Source organism: Protopterus annectens, chromosome 7.part0 (genome assembly GCF_019279795.1).
Source record: "Protopterus annectens isolate FY-2018-M chromosome 7.part0, PAN1.0, whole genome shotgun sequence".
NCBI lineage: Eukaryota > Metazoa > Chordata > Ceratodontiformes > Protopteridae > Protopterus > Protopterus annectens.
The window spans coordinates 1,167,648,893-1,167,672,167 of record NC_056739.1 but is presented as its reverse complement, the minus strand read 5'-3'; the positions used below and the strand labels follow the sequence as shown (position 1 = coordinate 1,167,672,167).

Here is a 23,275-nt window from a genome sequence, read left to right as displayed (position 1 = left end):
CAGTATTGAATCAAAACTAAAGGAAAATGTATTTTATAAGCATTCCATCATTTATAAGAAATATAAAAATGTAGAAGCTTGCAGTTGCAAGTGAAAGCGCTTATCTCGAATTTTTTACCTTGGAATAAAGAGTTTTTTTGTCAAAAGAAGGTGTTTTCGTGGTGTATCCTGGATAGTTAAATTCTGTTGAAATATAAAAATGTCTTATTCTCTGTGCTAGAACTTGTCCCACCAGACGTAAGAGGAGGTGACTTTAAAAGTAGAGTAGAGACAAGGCAAGTTGAATGGGAAATAAAGTTAAGAGTAGACAAGTATCCAGGTCTAAATGTGTTAATATTAAGAGTTTCCTAAAGAAAAGAAGGCTAAAGGTTTATAAATGAATGTTTTTGTATTTCTTTTGTACTTCTTTATTTCTATTGTATACGTATGTATTACTATTTGTGACATTTTTTTTAAGTTTTTCTAATTGGTTTAACATTTAAAGTGTTAACTAAACAATTTTAATTGAATAATGAATTAGCGTTTTTCATTTTCAGGTTTTTATATAAAAAGGGCTGAAATTTTTGGTTGAATAGTTTCCGATGAAGTCTTGGATGAAAGACGTATATTAAACTTTGAAAGCTAATTCTGTTTTTGGACTCCTGACTATGCTTTTTTTCAATGTTTTTTGTTTTCTAAGGTTTTTTTTTTTTTTTTTTTTAGTTGGGATACAATATTTGAGTTGCCTAGATATAGCAAGGCCTTGCTAAGTTCAATTCTCTTGGCTGCTAAAAAATTACTAGAAATGGAAATCAAAAGTCTAAACCAACTATATTTGAAATATTGAATATTGTACGGAGATAAAAGAACTGGAATCTTTAGAAAAGGGAGCAAATTACATAGAAACAATGAAAACTGTGAAAATACATGCAGAATAATGTTTTGCAGGAGGAGTAAGATTTAAAGGAAGGCAGGAATTGAGCAATTTATGTAATACTGTATTCATTATAGTTATTATACATCATTTTTTGTATATGTATAACTAGGAACACGCTAGTATGTTTTTTCTTTTATATAAATGCATGCTTGCCTATGTCTTAATTGAACATTCAATAAAGGTGTTAAAAAAGAATGCCCATTGTGGCGGTACTTAAGAAACTACAGTTCCATCTTTTGTTTTGCCTGCATATTTACAAATTGAACCCCACTGTAGTAGAAACACGTAACTTCAGCTCAGATCAAACTTTGTTGTAGCTTCAACAATGGGCAGAACTTTAATATCCTGTATAGGCTGTATTCCATTATGCACACTGTAAGACACCCAAATGTGTACCCTTTGTACTTCTTCCCTAAGAGATGGAAGATATTAACCCAAGACTCAAAGTAACAATTTAACCCCTTGCAAAGGAATTTTGTTGAAATGGATCTAGAGGCACAATCCAAAAACATGGAGAGAAAGGGAAGAAAACTCTCCTTTAGAATAAAAGTGCCAGCCACAGAACAAACTGTGCTGGTCTGGCAAACAAAAGTGACATCATCATCCAACTTCCCACAAGCTAGCGTCTGTAATGCTTAGATAACCATAGATCAAAATGTGAAAGCCTTGATACAAACAAATACAACCTTAACTCAGTAAAGTTAGGCCATGATTGACAATTTTACCTTAGAATGATTTGGGTCCAAATGAACTGAAAGTAGAGTGGTCACCATATGTGTATGACACAGACAGGAATTTGCATCAGTGATGTCACTAGATAATTAAGTACAGATCCATCATTGTGATGGAAACCTGTTCATTTACAGGTTTTGTTTTTATTTTTATTCAATGAGCAACTAGCATGCCTGTCAATAACAGACCCCAAAGATGGTCTTGGAATATTTCTAGCTGGTCTAATCCAGGGGCATACAACTATGCCAAATAATTTATGCTACTTAAAGAAGAAGCTATATACATTTGGGCTCTGGAAAGCTCCCACTACAAAGAACTGGTACTTAAAATGCATGAATCTTAAAATTAAAGAGCCAACCAGACTTGTGTGGCAGTTACTGCATATCAAGAAACTGTTCATGCTATGGGGAAGGTTCTAATTATCTGCAAACTGGCTGATGATGACTAATGATGTATCCCCAGCTTCACATTTTTTGATGATCTATCTGCCACAACCTGGCATTGGCTCTACTGCCACAATTAACAGAATAGGGGAAAGAAGGCAACCCTTTCACTTTTTGTAGAGCAAGGGGGATTACTTCAGACACCCAGGAACCTAATCTAACTAAACCATAAATTATCCATTATAAATATCCTACTGCTAGTATGAAAACTCTCTAAGAACCACAGAGACGTAATACCTAAATTCAAACCAAACGGCTTTTGTAGGGATTGTCCTCTGCTTGGCTTGGATCTGAAGAAGCCAGATAACCATATAAACACAGGGGTGGATTGCTTTCTAGCTATAGAGGTTGCTTGGTCATGATGAACTAGCCCTTAATCATGGGTTTAAGTTCTTTTGTATAAACTGGTACATATATTTTAAAGTTAGCATTTATAATACCTATGGAACTGAAGCTTGATCAAGCAGCTGGATCCATACCAGTCTTTAAGAGCAGTGGAATCAAAGCTGCCTTCCACAACGATGGGGACGAATGGTAGATAAAACTTGCAAACCCTCATTAACAAGGAAAGGAACAGAGAAAGGCTCTAAATTCAAATGCATTATTGTCACATTCCCTGACAGAAAGGTGTTATTAACTCCTGCTACAGATATAATAAGAGTCATTCCTTATGCAAAACATAGCCCAGCAAGCTGTGGTGTTCCAGTTCCCATGGAGGGGGGATAGTTTTACCAGGCAGGCAAACAAAAGTGGACATTGTATCAATAGATGAAAAATATGTTGCATCCAGGCAATGATCTTGTATAAAGCAATTTTTTTTTATCTAGCCTCTGCAATTTTTCCCGTCTCAAAAATAACTTAAGATACTGTACCTAGACTAAAGTAAATCACAATCGAAGTTCATCAAAAAGCTCATCCTGTAATAAAATCAGACATGCAGCATGACATTTACAGTAAGCGAGACGTCTCTGTCATTAGTTACAAGTAGAGAAAGAAAACACTCATGATGTTTCATCCACTACCTAGAATCTGTTGGCTGTTGAGTATGACCATATGTGCCAGCTAATATAAAAGAATTACATGATGCAAATGGACTCGGCTACTATTAGATCCATAAAGCAGTGGGTTAACAGAAGGCCAGTGTCCCGTCAGCTAATGATGCCCAGGACTCTAAAACAATCTGTGCATTATTAAGGGAATTGAGCTTTTTAACACATGAACAATATCAAGTCTGCTCCATCAAGCTGATCCCTTTGGACAATGAAAAAGATAACAGGGGAAAGACAGAATACCAAACACAAACAGTTGAATTCACATCAACAAGAATGTCCTGCCCAGGCAGAAATGTACAGTTAGGCCTGCCAGATAAACTCACTCTGTAATATGTACCAATGAAGCCCTGGAGGAAAACATTGTCTGGAGGCTGCAACACTGAGGTGCCTTATTCTCTGCCTAGAAATTCATTCTCCAGGCTGGAATAGAAAACCGTTTCATTTTACAGCTTGCTGGCACAGACTGCTAACATGACTAGGAGTATCTGGCATTTTTTTAAAGAGATTAATGAGAGGAAGAAAATGTGTAAGTTCCTGACAAAGAGTGCAGAAAAGTCACCATTCATTCTCATCCTTCTTCCATTACATTCAACTTCCCTTTGGGCAGGAGTCTTATACAAGAGTTTTGTTGTATTTGAAGGAGAGAAATATCACTACCACAGTTCCAGAAGGGCCACTGGGACTCGAACTTTGGCACCAGAGTATGCTAAGCATATTCAATGACCAACATATTTGGAATACACAAACCCAATAGTGTAGGAAACAATGCTGTAGAAAACCAACCATAAGTTTACCCTACAGTTCCTTTTCAATGACCAAAATAACTAAATTGTATTAGCAGGTGTGATTCTCTAAATCCTCCAAACATTGTAGACAGGTAGTGCCTGTGCTTTAGGAGAAATCTGACATGAAATTCAGCTTATGTCATGCTCCCTTCAATGCCCATAAGGTTCATTCCTAGAGTTTGATGCTGGAGGTCAATTTAGTTATACATTTTTTTCACATCCAAAAGATGTTGCTCACTGAATGTGGAATATCAGGAATAATGACATTTTTTTATCTATAACCACTTTAGTTAAAGGGTATCTGGATCTACTGCAGTTGTCCTAGTGCTTGCAGAAGTTTCAGTAGTAGTTTCAATACTGAAAGAACAATCTCTTCTCCACGTTTCAACCACCAGGCCTCTTGCTGAATCCTCTGGTAGTTTTTGGCTAAGGGTAAGCAAATTAAGTGCAGAGAATCTGTAATAGTACACCAAGCCGCAGAGCTGCCTGTCTTAAATTCTGCAATGAGCTGACTGAATTATATCCATTTTTTTATACACTTGCAGTGTTTGATACTGAATAGATTAGGCACACATCTAGCATAACTGGATGAAGTTATGTTGAAAAATAGTGAATCCATATGATTCATAGTACTCCTGCACCCAGTTATGCCAGAATGCATTTCTGTTAATAATGTTGTTGAGGCACAGCACACGTACAAGAAGCAAGTGCAATTCACTAGTTCCCAGGACATATTTTTGTGCATCTCAGACAGAATGCCTATTATATAAAGGACAATACATATAACAACAATAGCTTGAAGAAAACTATACCTCAAGAGGAGTATGCAAATAATTCTGAGTAAAATTTAAAAAGGTTATAATTGTTTATACACTCCTCTCAAGGTACAATTTTGGGGTAACTGTTGCACTTGAAATTCTTTATAGAATTCTTATTTTTTGTATTTTTTAGCTTGTGGACGAAAGTAAACATATGTTATTTATGGTATTGAAACTCATACAGTTCCACTTCCCTTTCAGTTTTTAAGATTAGCTGTTACAAATGAGTCTAATTTATATTATTTTTATTTTTTGGTAATACTGGTTTCCACTGGGATCTCTACTTTGTTGCATGCTGGTTTGATGTGAGCTTGATTAGTTTAAGGAATTACATTATATTAAATACAAAGGCAATGCACTAATCAAAACTGTGTCACAGACAGGATGGGAAAACAAGACTGCTCCTTTCTTGATTTTTTTTTTGTATAATGAGTCTTCTACTATAGCAGATCATTTTTATTTTCTTTAGGTGCTTTTCTCATTTTCTGCTGGCTGACATTTAGCCAGTCCCCTCCTCACATTCATACGAGGTTACTAGGCTAATGGCCCAGGGCCCTTACAAGCCTAAAGTTCAACCAGTGTTCCCAAGGGTGTCCAGTTCAAGCAAACACTAAAATCAGCACCTATTGCCCCTACCCAAGAAGGACACAGATGAACCCCCGGGGTGAATTTCCAGTTAACTATCCAATCATCCAAATTACACTTAAATATGGCCAATGAGGGGCTTTGTTTAACATGAACAGGAAGCTTGTTCCAAAAGTGGGGCAACCACTATAAGACATATTTGTCTCTCCAGCAGGTTTGGTTGATATCACATACTAGGTTAAGGTCATTTGAGTCAGTGACCTATGTGCCATTTGACCTGTGAATGTGCAGCATTTCCATTAAAGCTGGATCAGAGATTGCTCTGTATGCAAGGCACAGGTCACCTCTGAGCAGTCTGTATGACACAGAGTAAAGTGACAATAATTTCAATATGTCTGCATAAGACAGATCCTGAAGACCCCGAATTTTCTTTGTAAAGAACCTTTGTGGTCTCTCCAATTGCTGCAGGTGTTTGGAAAGAAACATACCAAAGGGAGCACTGTACTTTACTACTGGCCTGATGAGGGAAGACTATGGGGGGGTTTATAACCTCTTTTTTCTGGAGACAATGCCATTACTTATGAGATGAGCAATATAAAATGCCATTTTTACCCCCATGGAGGCAAGGTGATCAAAGTTAAGGTTGCTGTAGTGTTTTCAGATTTTTCACCACTGACTGTGTGCTTAGGGTATTGTTATTCATGTGGTAGTTTGCAGGAACATCACCCTTGCTGAAGGGGATGATAATAGTTTTTTTTTTGCATTAGGTGCAAAACCATGACTTTGGCAACAGTCATTAGCCTGCATAAGACCGTCTTGCAGAATGTTGACATTGCTAGGGGTTTCAAGCCCATTTCATCTCTAGGGTTGAGGGGAGTACCCTTCTAGATCTCCTTAGATGAGAGACATTTAGAGTGGTTGTCATCTGTGAAAACACTGAGGAGTTTGGTGGTCTCACTGGCATCTTGGCAATCCAAGGTAATGGATTAATCTAATCTTATCTTATCTTACTCCACTCTCAACCCCTTTTTACTACTTCCAGCTCTTTAACTAAACTCTACTCCCTGGATCTACTGAAGCTCTCCTGGTGAACAAGAACCTATATCAAGGACCTTCCTCTGCCTCTTCCCCAGTTTTTCTCAAGAAATTGGGCTTCCCACCTCTGAACCCTGCATTTAAAAGGAATCCAAAAAGTATGTGTTCCCTCGTCTAGCCTTAGTGATTTTTGTATTCTGTTTTTTGTAACCTCAACTCCAGTGTCGCTAGTTCAGCCTGGACACATAGCAGCCTCTCCCCCACTCTCCCTACTACTAGTTGCCCCCTCTCCCTTTTTGACTTGCCCACCACAATATCCCAGGCAGCCTGGAAGAATCCCTAAGAAACCACATTGTCCTTTACTTCTCATCTCAGCTCTTGCCTGCAAAGTACTCTCTTCTGTACTTCCTCTTTGTGTCCACTAGAGGGCACCCTAACCTTGCAACATTATTCTACCTGAATCTCTCTCTCCCTTTACCTTACTATTACCTACTATTCCTGCTGATAAAAACATTGCTTCTAAACCTTTCCTCTTCTCTCTCACTTATATATATTTTTATTAAAGTTCTCAGTTTGAACATAATCTAACACTTTTGTCACTTCTCTCACCCACCTTCACTTACCTTAATTTAGCTGCTTTCCTGATTGTTTTCTGACTGTTGTCCTTCCTTTGTCTGTGCCTGCTCCATTCGCCCTGCGGGTTCACTCTGCTCCCCTGCCCTATTCCCAATTCCCACCCACCCCCAGTGGTCCTACACTTATACGTCCTTAACCACTCCCACTATTTGTATTCCTCCAATCACTCTGACACCCTTCCCTATACCACTTATAACCATCCACCTGCCACAACTACTTTTCACAGTTAACATCCATCTCCTGTTCTCATTATTTCTTCATCTTCCCAAATTAACTCCTTGTTACTCTCCTGTCACTATGCCTACTCTAATAACATCATCACATTCAAAACAACTTCTCACATTCTCAATTCTCCCTTTCCTTATTATACCCTACTTTCTAACTTCCTATAAACACTATAGCCTCTCAGAAGCTAATTCTCTCTCCAAACACATAACGTTAACTACCATAAATTCATCTCACCACTGTTTTAACTTCATACTTTCTCCCAGCTACCTAGCTACAAAATTTCATAGAAAGATTCACATTACCTACTCCCATCAAAATGACAGAAAATCACTACTCAGTTCCCCTAAACCCTCTGACTGGTTAAAAAGATTAATCCTCTCTCTGCTAGCAGGTGACATTCAACCCAACCATGCCCAAACAACACCACAGCTGCAAACCCACTTTCCACTCTCTCCTCTAACTCAAAAAAACTAACCAACCCTCAAACTCTAATAATAGCTCACCTTAACATCCGCAGTATTAAAAATAAAATTGCCCCCCTTCATGCACTACTTGATGTACACTCATTCGACATCCTTTGCTTGACTGAAACCTGGCTTAAACCAGTAATTCAGGACAAAGAGATTATTCCCCCTGGCTACAACATTCATCGACTTGACCGCACTACAAAAAAAGGCGGTGGGGTTGCAAATCACTGCCTTACAGGATAAACCTCCCTCCAAAAGTAATGCTGAAATCCTTGTATCCAAACTCCAAATTAATGTCTACAAATCCATCTATATAATCTGCATATACCTGCCCCCAGGCAACAACAGTAGTACCTTAGAAGAAATCCTTAGCTGGCTGGCCATACACTTTCCACAAGAAACAATAGTCCTTGGAGATGTCAATATAGACTGGAATACCTGCTCTTCAGCTAACCCTTCCACCCTCTTAAATCTGCATGGTTTCTCACAAACGATTCTCTCTCCTACCAGAAGAAATAAACCTAGCAACAAAGAAAGCATTTTAGACTGGATTCTGATAAATAACCACCACCAAACATATACAGTAGGTACACTGCCTGATTATATAAGTGACCATGCCCTTACTTACCTAATTAGACATAAAACTGATAACCCTAACTTAACAAAATACAAAATGGTTAGAACAAACAAAACTTTTAACCCTGATAGATTTGAAGCAGAACTTAGGTCCTGCAGTTGGTCTTCTCTTAAACACCTCCCACTGGATGATGCCGTGACATATTTTAACTCTAAATTCCTATCTATTCTTGACACACATGCTCCCACAAGGTCCATCAGACTTTCCTCAAGAGCCGCCCCTTGGCTAACAAAGGACACAAGGCATAAAATTATTTTGAAAAATAAACTCTGGTCCAAATACCGCAGTACTAAAGATCCCACTGACCATCTCAACTTTAAACAAATAAGAAACATTACAAAAAAAAGCAGTAATTCTGGATAAAAGAAACTACTACTGCCATTTGCAACAGGCTAACCTGCATAACCTACAAAAGTTATGGGCAGGAATAAATAATCTCATGAAGCCTGGCCACTCGGACACTCCAAACCCAGCAGGCACCTCCCAATATAACCCCAAACACACTGCCAACGCCTTTAACACCTTCTTTACTGAAACTGTCCAGTCTCTTTCCAATCAACTCTCCCCTGATATTTCTTGTCTTTCCTCCTCTTCTAACACTTCCATTCCCACATTTCAACTTCAACGTGTTCCCTCTGCACTTATTCGTTCTCTGCTACATAAACTTAAACCCTCCTCTCCATCTGCGGACCATCTACCTGCTATGTACCTAAAAGTTGCTGCTAATGCACTGACCTATCCCATCTCCATCCTGATTAACAGAACCATTGAAGAAGGCTACATTCCTTCTCTCTGGAAAATATCTCATGTTATTTCCCTTCATAAAGGAGGAAAATCAACTGAACTCTCTAACTACCGACCCATAGCCTTGCTCTCTCCTCTTGCTAAAATCATGGAAAAATGTGTCCAGAAGCAACTTCTGAAACACCTGTTAACTAACAATCTGCTAGCTAACTGTCAACATGGTTTTAGACACTACCATAGCACCACCTCTGCCCTCCTCTCCTTCACAGACTGCATCAATAAAAATAGGAACAATAATACTCTTAGCTCTGCTATATTTATTGATCTATCCAAAGCCTTCAATATGGTCAATCACAAAATATTGTTACACTTACTTAAATCATTTGCACTTGACACAAGCTCAATTAAATGGTTCCACTCTTACCTGCACAACAGAAAACAGGCAGTGAGGTGGCAAAATAACTTATCCAACCACCTCCCCATTACTCTAGGAGTTCCCCAGGGCTCAATTCTTGGCCCTCTCCTCTTTTCAATTTTCATTAATGATCTTCATACTCATATTTCTCCTGCCACCTGTATACAATATGCGGATGATTCCACTTTAATCTGTTCTGCCTCATCCCCCTCTGTACTGCACTCTCTCACCCAAAAGACTTTTGAAACCGTAGAAATTTGGTTCCTCAAACGATGCTTAATTTTGAACCCCAAAAAAAACAAATTATTACTCTTCTCACCAACCCGAAAATCCTCTCTACTGAATTTCTGTGTCACATCAAATAATGGCACGAACATATCACCCGATCCAACTACCAAACTCCTTGGAGTTGAAATAGACAACACTCTCACCTTTGACACACACATCAGCAATACTATAAAATTAGTTAACAGAAAACTAGGCTCCCTCTATAAAATTAAACCATTCCTTACTCCACATGCCAGAACTTCCATTGCCCAGACCCATCTCCACTCTCCTGTACACCTCTCCCATCTACACTTCAGTGTCCAAAGCTAACCTCAGCAAACTGTCTGCTGCCTACAACAATATTGCCAGATTTGCCACTAATTCTACTTTTAGAACTCACCACTGCCAAAACTTAAGGCAACTACGATGGCTAGAGCTACAAAACCAAATTCTATTTCACCAGATCTCCTTAGCCCACAAAATCCTTTACAAACCCATAAACACACCCATTCTCACTTCACTTATCACTCCATACTGCAATCTTAAAAGCCTTCGCTCCTCCGACAAACTACTTATATCAACTAGTAAACCCAATAACTCAGTTGGCAAATCCTTGTTCTCCAACACAGTAGGAAAAACCTGGAATACTCTTCCTCACAATCTCACAGCAATCTCCTCTCTTCCCTGCTTCAAATCCCAACTCAAAACATACCTCAAAACCCACTGGCTCTGCCCCTGTAGCAACCCTGACTAGATTACCTTGGGTATCTAGGTACTCAACTTTTCTGCTGTAAATAACTACCTTTCCTCAGGTATCTAGGTACTAGCAAATTTTTTTCTTTTTTACTTTCTCTAGCTTTAAGAAACTCTTAACAAAATACACTCTCTATTTTCTCAACTTCTGCCTTTTAATATCTAATGATTTTTGACATATATATTATAACCATGTTTAATGTTTTACCTGTTATTACAAATGCTTGCATATGGAGCTTTTCTCCTCGGGCCTCTGCTGAAAATGGACATATATCCAGTTGGACCAGCCCGGTCAACAAATGTAAAATAAAATAAAATAAAAAAAAATAAAATTAACAATGTTGTGTAAACACCAATTCGCACAGGAACAGTGACTAGCAACACTTATGCAACCCACTCCAGCTTGCTGTTCTTAGCTGACCTGCAAATATGTGTAAAGTGTTGCTTTGAGAATTTATGTCTTCCTTATGCTTCTTTCGAAATAAACTATACCTTTAATGTGAATTGTACAGCTCTTCTCTTATAATCAGTCCTTTGCATCTATATAAACATTCTGCTGATCTTTAAATTAGTGCATTATGTTCAATCTCATGTATTCATTTTGTATATCTTTCTTTGTTTATGTTATAAAAATTTGTATTCACGTTTCTCCACCCAGGTCATTTGGACAAGCTCACCTGCCCAGTTACCAAATAGCAACTAACTAAATAAATAAGAATAGTCCCTTCTGAGCTTCTGAGGAGGAGGGGAAGATGAATGGAATTTTCAGCTTTAGGCTCTTCAGGTAAGCATGTTCTGCAAAGCCAATATTCATTTATTTTTTTCTTTCTTTTCCTTGTACTTTTTTTCAGAATGGCACATTTCTGCGTATAAAGTGGTAAAATATTATACTTTTCAGTTTGTCAGTCGCTTGCTGTGGTTAAGAGCTCTATAATGCTAATACAGTATTTTCTGCATATAAAGAAGACGATGCAATTCATGCGTGAAAAAAAAAACATACCTTTCTTAAATGGTTTGTTTTCATACTGTGAAAGAAAGCTGAGCATTATAAACATGAACTAAGCCCAGGATTTAGAAAGGCTTGATGTGATGTGGAAGCCTTAGATCAGAATGTTTCCACATTTATTCACATATGCACATTGGTGGTGTTTGACACCAAAATGAGTCCAGTTGTGAAAGGCAGTTTTATTCAAATTTGCAAACTATTACATGCTAGTCATCCACTCATCTTCTATTTTGTGGAAATCTAGTGGATATTGTTAAATGTTTGCAGCAACTTAGGAACAAATATCAAAACGTGCTTTCCTTTAACCATACAGATGATGCACACATTAAATGGTTGTCATGTGGATGACTAGTTTAGATTCTTCTAAATTGTATGAACTTACCTTTTGGGTGCTATTTTCTGATGGCAGTTCAACAATTTCAACAATGCAAAAGGTTTAATTTTCTAAAATATTTAGAAATCACTTCAAGTCTTGTATTAGTCCTTAAGAAAATTATTTCAGAATGCTGTATTTTGAGTATTTCCTAAATTAAATGCTTCTGGCAAAATATCACTGCCTTTATTCCTTTCTAGTAGTATACAAGATACACAGACTTGCATTTGCAGTGTGATCAGTGAAAACACCTATGCTTTGTATTTAGCTCCTTTTGATACGTTTTGTGACAATAAGCTAAACTTTTTGTCAATTGAAACTGAGCAGTTATGAGTTTTTATATTCCATATGATATCCATTTGCTTATTCTTTGATCTTGGATTTAAAATTAAAATACGACATTCACTTTAAAAGAGCTTGCCTTTACTATGCTCTGAATAGATGAAATGACCTACACTGACTACGTAAATTTTTGGGGTGAGGTAGTTTTTGATAACATGCCACGTTTCCTTTTATTTGGATAGCTGGTTTATTTGATCTGCATTGTGAAAAGAGAAGTCAACATTGCAGTTCTTTTGTCTGAGATTTTGCACAACAGACATATTGCAGTTTCCGTGCAAGAATTTCAGACTAGAAAAGATCCATGTAAATACATAACAGAAAACAAATAGCTATTCTCTGGGTAGGGAAAGTGATCAGTATCAGACAGTAAAGCAATCCCATGGGAAGCTTATCAGGAAAAAACTTTTATGAACAGATTATTAAGAAATGTAAGGGACAGCCATTCCTAACAGATACAATACTTAGAATTTTAAAGTGTCTGAACAGATTTGTTCAGTGGTGTCAATATAAATAAAAAGGTACTAGTAACTAAAAGCTATATTGCTCTATGCTAAACATAGATCCTTGAGGATCTTTTCTTCAGCATATCTGGCAGCGGCATGGATTATATCTGGTGTCAATTAATGCCATTTATGCAGAATACTTCATGCTGTTCGCTTCTGTTACATTTTTGTTTTATTTGCCTGAAAAGATTGTCCATTTGTCAATTGCCCTTCAAATTTCTTACCATTTCAAAATATCCCATGTTGTATATCTGTAGTTATCTGAATATATTACTACCTCTTCAACTTTCAATACAAAAATTATATGAACTGCTTGAAGTATTAACTGAGGACTGAAATGATACCAATAGAATTAGTTACAAATTGCTTGTTTCTGCTCCGTGTAGCGCATTATATTCTTATTAGTAAGACTGGATAGCTTTCAGGCAATATGGTTAATTCTGGCAGATGTAGGTGCAACTCTCATCTCCAGCTCCTCCAGGTTATGAATTCATTTTGCTATAATAATGCAGCAGTTGGAGTGCAACAGTACTACTGTTTCTTTTTATATACAAGTCAGTTCTGTTATAAAAATTAAACTGTAACAATAGAGTACCTAGCTCTCAGAACTTATAATACCATTTTAAATGTAAAATTCTGTGCTGGTTTTGTACCTTTAAAGACATCCACCCATCACTGTCATATTTTGTACTTTCCAAACAATTTCATATGCAAGTTTTCCCCAGCACTACCTCCTACTACATACCAGATGGACAATTCTGCACCTTACACAGATCCTTTTACCTTTCATCATCTGAACATGTATGCAGTAAAAGGTCAGCAGGAAAAAGATAACTGCAGAACTGAATTAAAAGATTAGATATGGCTGCCAGTGAATGTTCACAGTATCAGTGCTTCAAGAAACTATAAAAAACATTGTATATACCTGTTATTGTAAAAGGTTCTGGAAATCTATAATCTGTGCTGCTAACAGGCAATAATACATGTTATTATACAGGATACAAGGCTGCTTGAAATGCCACTGGGGGTACAACAAAATTGTATAAGAAATAGAAAAAGAGTTGGTACAATTGCCTTAATCTGAAAAAAAAAATCTTCTTCAAATATAAAAGTCATCATTATTTTAACATACAGCAGTTACAATAAATAATCAATGTATGACTAACATTGTCAGTCTACAGAAAAAAGAGGTGATTCAATGTTAATGTTTCTTTACAGTAGCCCAACACAGTATTTGTGTTTTGTAAGGACATTTTATAATTACATCAGGGCACTGCTTTATGGACCTATGGTGGTGTTATTCCCTTAGTTTATTTATAAATCATTATACCTGGAGTTTCTCTCCCTACTTAAAGGAAGGGAGTTTGATTGATTGATTGACTGATTGATCGTATCTGCCTTATCCTTAAAATATATTTGTTTAATTATCAAAAATTCACTTTATGATGTTCAGGGCCATGGAGGAGCAGTGCAATATGTAACTACAACACATTTATATTTAGTTCTTAAAATCACATTTATTTACCTACAAGAATGACATTTTTGCAATTACTAAAGTATTTCCCTACCTTGCTATTTCGGTTTTCTTTACATTTCCTTCCTCATCAGTCATCCTTTCAGATACTGGATCGTTTTCAACATTTAAATGGTAGAGTGGTAGAAGTCTTTTGATTCAACTAAATACATTGTGTATTACAGCCCCCAGACATAAAGCTTTCATGCTAATGTTAAGTTATCCACCATTCCAAATAAAATGCTTATGTTCATTAAAATGATAAAAAAAAAATACTTGTCAACATTTTAAAGCAAAATACCGAGAGCTAACAGAACTATGATCCTGAAATTATTTTGGGGAAGTGCACCCTCATGTCAAATAATTCCTCACCACTTTGCTCAAAGATTAGATAAAATACATTTATTAGAACATTTCATTTATGTGATCCTAATTGTTTTAATTCCAGAATGCATCTTTAGCCAACTGTGACAGATTAATGTATTTGATTACATCATCTTGTATTCCACGACATATGTAGATTTCCAATATTTACGTTCAGAATAAGGAGTTAGAAAATACGTTGACATTTCAGGCCACAAATGCTGTAAACAACTAAAGTTATGGGTTTGTAATGTAATTGTATCACTGCAGCCTCATAACTTAAGCAGTATGCTTTATTATCCTTAGAATTTCAATTTACAAATCATGAGAAGTTTGAATATCTGATTATATAGCCTGTCGTAAGAATCTTGTTTAAATCTCAAAATATATTAAATCCATATCCTCATGCAAATACTGCACAATAAAATATCTGAACTATAGAAGGTTGTTAAAGAGTAACTATGCTGAGAAAGTAAACAAAATATACCTTTATGATCTGTGTAGTATTAATGTCCCTTACAGCAATGTAAAATGTTTTTTCAACCTCAAAATGACCCGATGGTACAGCCAGGTAAGCTTCATCTTTCCAAAATACGATAAGATATATTACCAGAAGATGATGCATTATTTTTACATCCTTTCTTAGAATGACTACTTGCTTTCATTTTTTGTATAGTAAAAACACACAGTGCTTGTACGTGTACTTCACAATAAGCCTCACAAACAGTCCAAGATAAAATCCATAAACCAACAATAAACAAAAAAACTGCTAAGCGCTTTCATCCCTCCATCTATGCTCTGGGACATCATCAGAACTTAATGAAAGGAAATGAGGTCACCATTATATACTTGAAATTCTTCATTCAATCAGTTATTTAAATACCTTATGAATAATTAATACAGCAACCTAAAATTGACAACTTTGAATACATATGAACCAAAAAAAAACTTTTGCATTCATACATTACAAAATTGTAAAATCTTTTAATCTTTAAAGCTTGAAAGATCTTCTTTTTAATACTGGTAATAATGAAAAATGATCGTTCAAACCTGGTGCACTTGTGGCATATAGTCTTCATTGTCTTCATATGTATTCAAAGTTGTCAGTTTTAGGTGAAAGCACAAACAGGTCTACCACAGGATAAAAGTCACAATAAGGCTAAGACCACGAGCAGTTGTAGGAAGCAGTTTAATCCACAAATCCACAATTCAATGACTGAGCGCTTTCACCAGAAAACCTGGTATCATCAGAGCCTTGTCAGTTTTAGGTTGCTGCATTAATTTCTGATAGTATGTTTACTCACTGAACGACTGGTTATAACAAGAGCCTTTTCAGTGTTTAAAAGCGCCCTTGCCTCCTTCACAGGCACTGCTTTTTTTACTCACCTTGTGATTTGTTATTACATGATTTGGGAACAAATTATGCATTCTTTGTTTTCATTCCATGCTGATAAGTTAACTTATGTTACATCTTTTCAGACTTTTGGTAAGCTTTCTTTCTGTGATGATAATGCTTTATTTTTTCATGCATTTTTGTTTTTACTGACAATCAGTGTAATATGAACCTCTTTCTTTACCCCACTTTTGGAGAATATCAGTTTTTTTACTGAGATGGCAAAGTGTTGTTTAAGGGTTAATAATCTCATTTATATCACTGGAACTTTGTATTTGTTCTGTTGAGTCAATGGATTGGTAAACATAGCAATTTAGAATGTCCAAGCCACCTACTGCATGTCTTTGGAATGTGGGAGGAAACCCATGTGACAGCAGGGAGGACATGCAGACTCCGCACAGAAGGCACCCCAGCAGAGAATCGGACAGGATAACCTCTTGCTATGAGGTGACCACGCTAACTGCTGCACCACGGCAGCACCTCCATCCACAACTTGTTTATCTAGCCTATATTAACCACTGCTGCTACAGTCCACATGTACATCAAGAAAATACTTCTTATGGTTTTCAGTTAGTGCTATTTTAAACGTGTGTTACAAACATGCAGAAAATGATCTCACTATGTAGTAGGAGGCAATTAACATTAATGTTCCAAGCACTGATTACAACACATTTCTATTTTAATATTTCCAGTGATTTGTTTCTATCAGTCCAAACCAAAAACCTAAGTGCGTTCTTTTCTGCATTAACATGCCATGTCTCATACCTCTTGAGAAAGCTTTGTGTCAGCTCACTGTTGTGCAGGAAAACATATTCAGCTGTTAAATGTTGCATCACCACCACCAATACCAGTAACAACCAGAAAGGCCTGTGAATGACAAATAAAAAACTAAAGTTTTGGTAATGAACTGAAACACAGTGGATTATATATCAGATTCTCTAAGTTTTAGCAGGATGGGTTGTATTCTCTTTCAGCATATAAAACGTGTACATCAATGCTATTAATGTTTCCTCCATTTTGCTGACTTTAAGTACATTCATAGCTACTTACATGCAGCACTCCGTATATTTAAAAAGTGAATCCAAGGCATTGATTTATTAAAAATGTCTTCCCTTTATTTCTGCAAGCATTGCTAGATAGCTGCAAAAAAGGTTCTGCACAGTTTTTTCCTTGTAGAAAAAAAGGATTAATAAATTAGAACTATAACAACTATGAACATGTTAAGTTACTAAGCAGAAATATTAAATATGTTGGGTGTCAGGTTATGTTACAGACAGGATATAAAATTATTGCCAGACTTACACAGTTGGTATGTTATACGAGGCTATAAAATTCAAAGACACCCCTGCTGTGCAGGACCTGTTAAACTGTTTAGCTATTCAAGCAAACTGATTTGGTAGGTTGACACATCCTATGTCAAGCTTTATGTAACTTAGTAACATTATTTATGTAACACACACCTAATGTAAGTTACACTATCATTATGTTACTTATAACATTATGCAACACACACCTAATGTAAGCTACAATATCATTATGTTACTTATAACATTATTTAACACACACCTAATGTAAGATACACTATCATTGTTCCTTATAACATTATTTATGTAACACACACCTAATGTAAGCTACAGCATCATAATGTTACTTATAACATTCTTCATGTAACACACACCTAATGTAAGCTACACTATCATTATGTTACTTATAACATTATTTATGTAACACAAACTTCATGTAAGCTACACTACCACATACTAATGCTATGCTGTTAAAAAAGATGTTTCTAAGAAGAAATTACCCTGAGTGGTTAATTGATTCTATTTACACTGAAGTAGCATCTGAGAGATATACAAAACATTTTCCTATTCTACTATATGGATTCAAACCTATGTCTGCTAAACCTGATACTTCCAACAGATCTTTTAGTTTCCCGCTACCCATCTCTAGGGACATGCTTCATATCAGAAACATTATTTCTAATAACTGGGACCTGTTAACTGAATCTCAGCACATGACCACAGCTATTGGCACCTCACCTTCTTTTTCTTTTAAAAGAACTAGAACCATCAGAATGAATCTGGAAAATAGAGATTCTCCTTTTTGGATCAATAGCACAACTACATCTAATGTACTAGTAGGTATGCATTCTTGCATGAAATGTGCAGTTTGCCCTTATATTTTATCAGGAACCCATTATACTTTTCCCCACTGTAACTATACTATTAGATATTCCAAACATTTTTTCTGTCACTCAACCGCAGTAGTTTATGCTGGTATATATGAAACTTGTTCTGCTTTTTATATTGGAAAAACAGCTAGGAAGCTCTCAGACAGGATTAAGGAACACTTAGTAGCAATTAGATCTAATAATATGAACAATGCCCTAGCTAAACATAGCATTGCCTGCACTTCTTTTAAGAAATTTTATTTTATTATTCTTGAACAAGTAGAATGTTTTTTTTTGGTGATTGGGAATGTTACCTAGAACTAAGGGAACTTAAGTGGCAGTTGCTTTTGAATTCAGAAGCATTCCCTGGGTTGAATGAAAGTGTCAACATCAAATGTGCTTTAAGATGGAACTCTTAGGAGTGGTGTACTTTACCCTTATGAATATGCATTCCATGTACATATATACATATTCATATTAGTTTCACACTTTATACTATTTCATTGGTACTGTTTGAATGTTATATTGATATTTCATTGGTCTCTGTACTAATGTTTTGATTTTAATTCATTGGTTACTGTACTTACATGTGATTTACTCTGAATTATACTGTATGTGTTTGAAAATTTGGTTATTCTGAAGAAGCTCTTTCATCTAATAAGAGCGAAAGCTTAATTGAAATGTTTGGTGCCTGCGAGTTTTATTTACTTTATTATTTTAGTGTTTTAAATAGAAGACGTTTTATTTTTATTATGTTACTTATAGCATTATTTATGTAACATACACCGAAATTAAGCTACACTATCATTATTTTACTTAAACATTATTTATGTAACATAGTAACATTATTTATGTAACAAACACCTAATGTAAGTTACACTATCATTATTTTACCTATAAAATTATTTATGTAACACATACAATGTAAGTTACAGTTATCATTATGTTACCTATAACATTATTTATGCAACACACACCTAATGCAACCTACACTATCATTATGTTACGTATAAGATTATTTATGTAACACACACCTAATGTAAGCTACAGTATCATTATGTTACTTATAACATTATTTATGTAACATACACTTAATGTAAGCTACAGCTGTGGTGGTGGTGCTGCGGTAGCATTGTCGCCTCACAGTAAGACGTTGTCCTGTTTGATTCTCAGCTAGAGTGTCTTCTGTGTGGAGACCTGCGTGAATGGGCGTACCTTCGTTGAAGGTTGTGCGTCAGGGCCGGCAACTCGGCATGTAAAAATCTGCTGCCAATCATTAGTGGACCGGAGTTCCGCTGTGGCGACCCCTAACCGGGAAAATCCGAAAGACACAACAACAACACTTAATGTAAGCTACAGTATCATTATATTATTTGTAACATTAATATGTAAAACACGCCTAAAGTAAGCTACAGTATTATTTTATTTATAACATTATTTATGTAACTACCACAGTTGTCATTGTTACGTATACCATTATTTATGTAATACACACCTAATGTAAGCAACAATATCATTATGTTACTAATAACAATATTTATGTAACATACACCTAATGTAAGCTACAATATTATTATTTTAGTTATATTATTTATGTAACATTCTCCAAATGTAAAGTACAATATCATTATGTTACTTATAACATTATATATGTAACACACACCTAATGTAAGTTGCAGTACCATAATGTTACTGATAACATTATTTATGTAACACAATGCAACTTACAGCTTTTATTCTACTTATAAAATTTATGTAACACACACGAAATGTAAGCTACAGTATGATTGTTACTTAAACATTATTTATGTAACATAGTAACGTTATTTAAGTAACAAACACGTAATGTAAGTTACACTATCATTATGTTACTTATAACATTTATGTAACACACACCTAATGTAAGCTACACTAACATAACACAGACAATGTAAGTATCAGTTAACAGTATGTTACTTATAACATTATTTATGTAATACACACCTAATGTAAGCTACACTATCATTATGTTGCTTATACCATTATTTATGTAACACACACCTAATGTGAGCTACAGTATCATTATTTTACTTATAACATTATTTATGTAACACACACAATGTAAGTTACAGTTATGTTATTTATAACATTTATGTAACACACACCTATTGTAAGCTACAGTATCATTATGTTAATTATAACATTATTATGTAACACACACCTAATGTAAGCTACAATATCATGTTTCTTATAACATTATTTATGTAACATACACCTAATGTAAGTTAAAGCATCATTATGTTACTTATAACATTATTTATGTAGCACATACCTAATGTAAGCTACAGTATCACTATGTTACTTATAACATTATTTATGTAACGCACACCTAATGTAAGATACAGTATCATTGTTTCTTATAACATTATTTATGTAACACACCTAATTTAAGCTACAGTATCATTATGTTACTTATAATACTATTTATGTAACACACATCTAATGCAAGCTACAGTATAATTATGTTACTTATAACAATATTTATGTAACACACTCCTAATGCAAGGAACAGTATCATTATGTTACTTAAAACATTATGTAACACACACCTAATGTAAGCTACACTATCATGTTACTTAAAACATTATTTATGTAAAACACACCTAATGTAAGCTACCGTATCATTATGTTACTTATAACATTATTATGTAACTCGCATCTAATGTAAGCTACACTATCATTGTGCTACTTATAACATTATTTATCTAACGCACACCTAATGTAAGCTACACTATCATTATGTTACTTATAACATTATTTGTGTAACACACACCTAATGTAAGCTATACTATCATGTTATTTTAAACATTATTTATGTAAAACACACCTAAAGTAAGCTACCGTATCATTATGTTACTTATAGCATTACTATGGAACGCACACCTAATGCAAGCTACACAGTCATTATGTTACTTAAGACATTATTTATGTAACACACACCTAATGTAAGATATAGTATGATTATGTTACTTATGTAACACACAGCTAATGTAAGCTCTACAATCATTATGTTACTTATGACATTATTTATGTAACGCACACCCAATGTAAGCTACAGTATGATTATGTTACTTATAACATTATTAACACACACCTAATGTAAGCTACACTATCATTATGTTACTTATAACATTATTTATGTAACACACACGTAATGAAAGCTACACTATCATTATGTTACTTATAACATTTATGTAACATACACTGAATGTAAGCTACAGTATCATTATACGTATAACAGTATTTATGTAACACACACCTAATATAAGATATAGTATGATTATGTTACTTATGTAACACACAGCTAATGTAAGCTCTACAATCATTATGTTACTTATGACATTATTTATGTAACGCACACCCAATGTAAGCTACAGTATAGGTTCATAGGTTCATAGGTTAGTACTAGGCTATCAGCCCTAGGGCCTATACAAGCCTAGCCATAACAATTCCCTGAATATTTCTTCCCACATTATTTACTTTCCTGGACCCCTGTCTAGCAGGGCGACTGACGTGATCCCTGGGGTGAATTTCCTTTCTCCCATCCAATCGTCAAGGTTATAACATAAGCTACACTATCATTATGTTACTTAAAACACTATTTATGTAAAACACACCGACTGTAAGATACAGTATCATTATGTTACTTATAATTATGTAATGTATGATTATGTTACTTATAACATTATTTGTGTAACACACACCTAATGTAAGCTACACTATCATTATGTTACTTATAACATTATTTATGTAACACACACGTAATGAAAGCTACACTATCATTGTTACTTATAACATTTATGTAACATACACTGAATGTAAGCTACAGTATCAGTTACTTAAGAGTATTTATGTAACACGCACCTAATGAAAACTACACTATCATTATGTTACTTATAACATTATTCATGCAACACACACCTAATGTAAGCTGCAGTATCATTATGTTACTTAGAACATTATTTATATAACATACACCTAATGTAAGCTACACTATCATTATGTTATTTATAACATTTATGTAACACACCTAATGTAAGCTACACTATCATTATGTTACGTATAACATTATTTATGTAACACACACCTAATCTAAACTACAGTATCATTATGTTACTTATAACATAATTTGTGTAACAAACACCTAATGTAAACTACACTATCATTATGGTAGTTATAGCAATATTTATGTAACATACCTAATGTAAGCTATAGTATCATTATATTACTTGTAACATTATATATGTAACACACACCTAATGTAAGCTAAAATATCATTATGTAACTTATAACATTATTTGTGTAACACACACTTAATGTAAGCTACATTACAATTATGTTACTTATAACAATATTTATGTAACACACTCCTAATGCAAGCTACAGCATCATTATGTTACTTATAACATTATGTAACACACACCTAATGTAAGCTACACTATTATCTTACTTATAGAATTATTTATATAACACACACCTAATGTAAGCTACACTATCATTATGTTACTTAAAACACTATTTATGTAAAACACACCGACTGTAAGATACAGTATCATTATGTTACTTATAATTATGAAACGCACACCTAATGTAAGTTACACTATTATTTTACTTATAAAATTATTTATGTAACACACCTAATGTAAGCTACAGTATCATTGTTTTACTTAAAACATCATTAATGTAACACAGTAACATTATTTATGCAAAACACACCTAATGTATGATACAGTATCATTATGTTACTTATAACATTATGTAACGCACACCTAATGTAAGCTACAGTATGATTATGTTACTTATAACATTATTTATGTAACACACCTAATGTAAGCTGCACAATCATTATGCTGTATATAACACTATGTAACACACACCTAATGTAAGCTACAGTATCATTATGTTACTTATATCATTATCTATGTAACAGACAGCTAACCTAACCTACACTATCTTTATGTTACTTGCAACATTATTTATGTAGCACATACAATGAAAGTTACAGTTATCATAATGTTACTTATAATATTATTTATGTAACACGCACATAATGTAAG

General features: G+C 34.8%; 1 protein-coding gene across 3 annotated transcripts in view; it reads right to left on the bottom strand.

Moving 5' to 3' along the window:
• Positions 1-23,275, bottom strand: part of STRA6 (signaling receptor and transporter of retinol STRA6) — a 585,684-nt gene that overhangs the window by 100,929 nt on the left and 461,480 nt on the right. For all 3 annotated transcript variants that reach the window (XM_044077758.1, XM_044077760.1, XM_044077759.1), the window contains exon 15: positions 16,772-16,873. In XM_044077758.1, the coding sequence (XP_043933693.1) occupies positions 16,772-16,873 (102 nt within the window). The remainder of the gene's footprint in view (positions 1-16,771; positions 16,874-23,275) is intronic.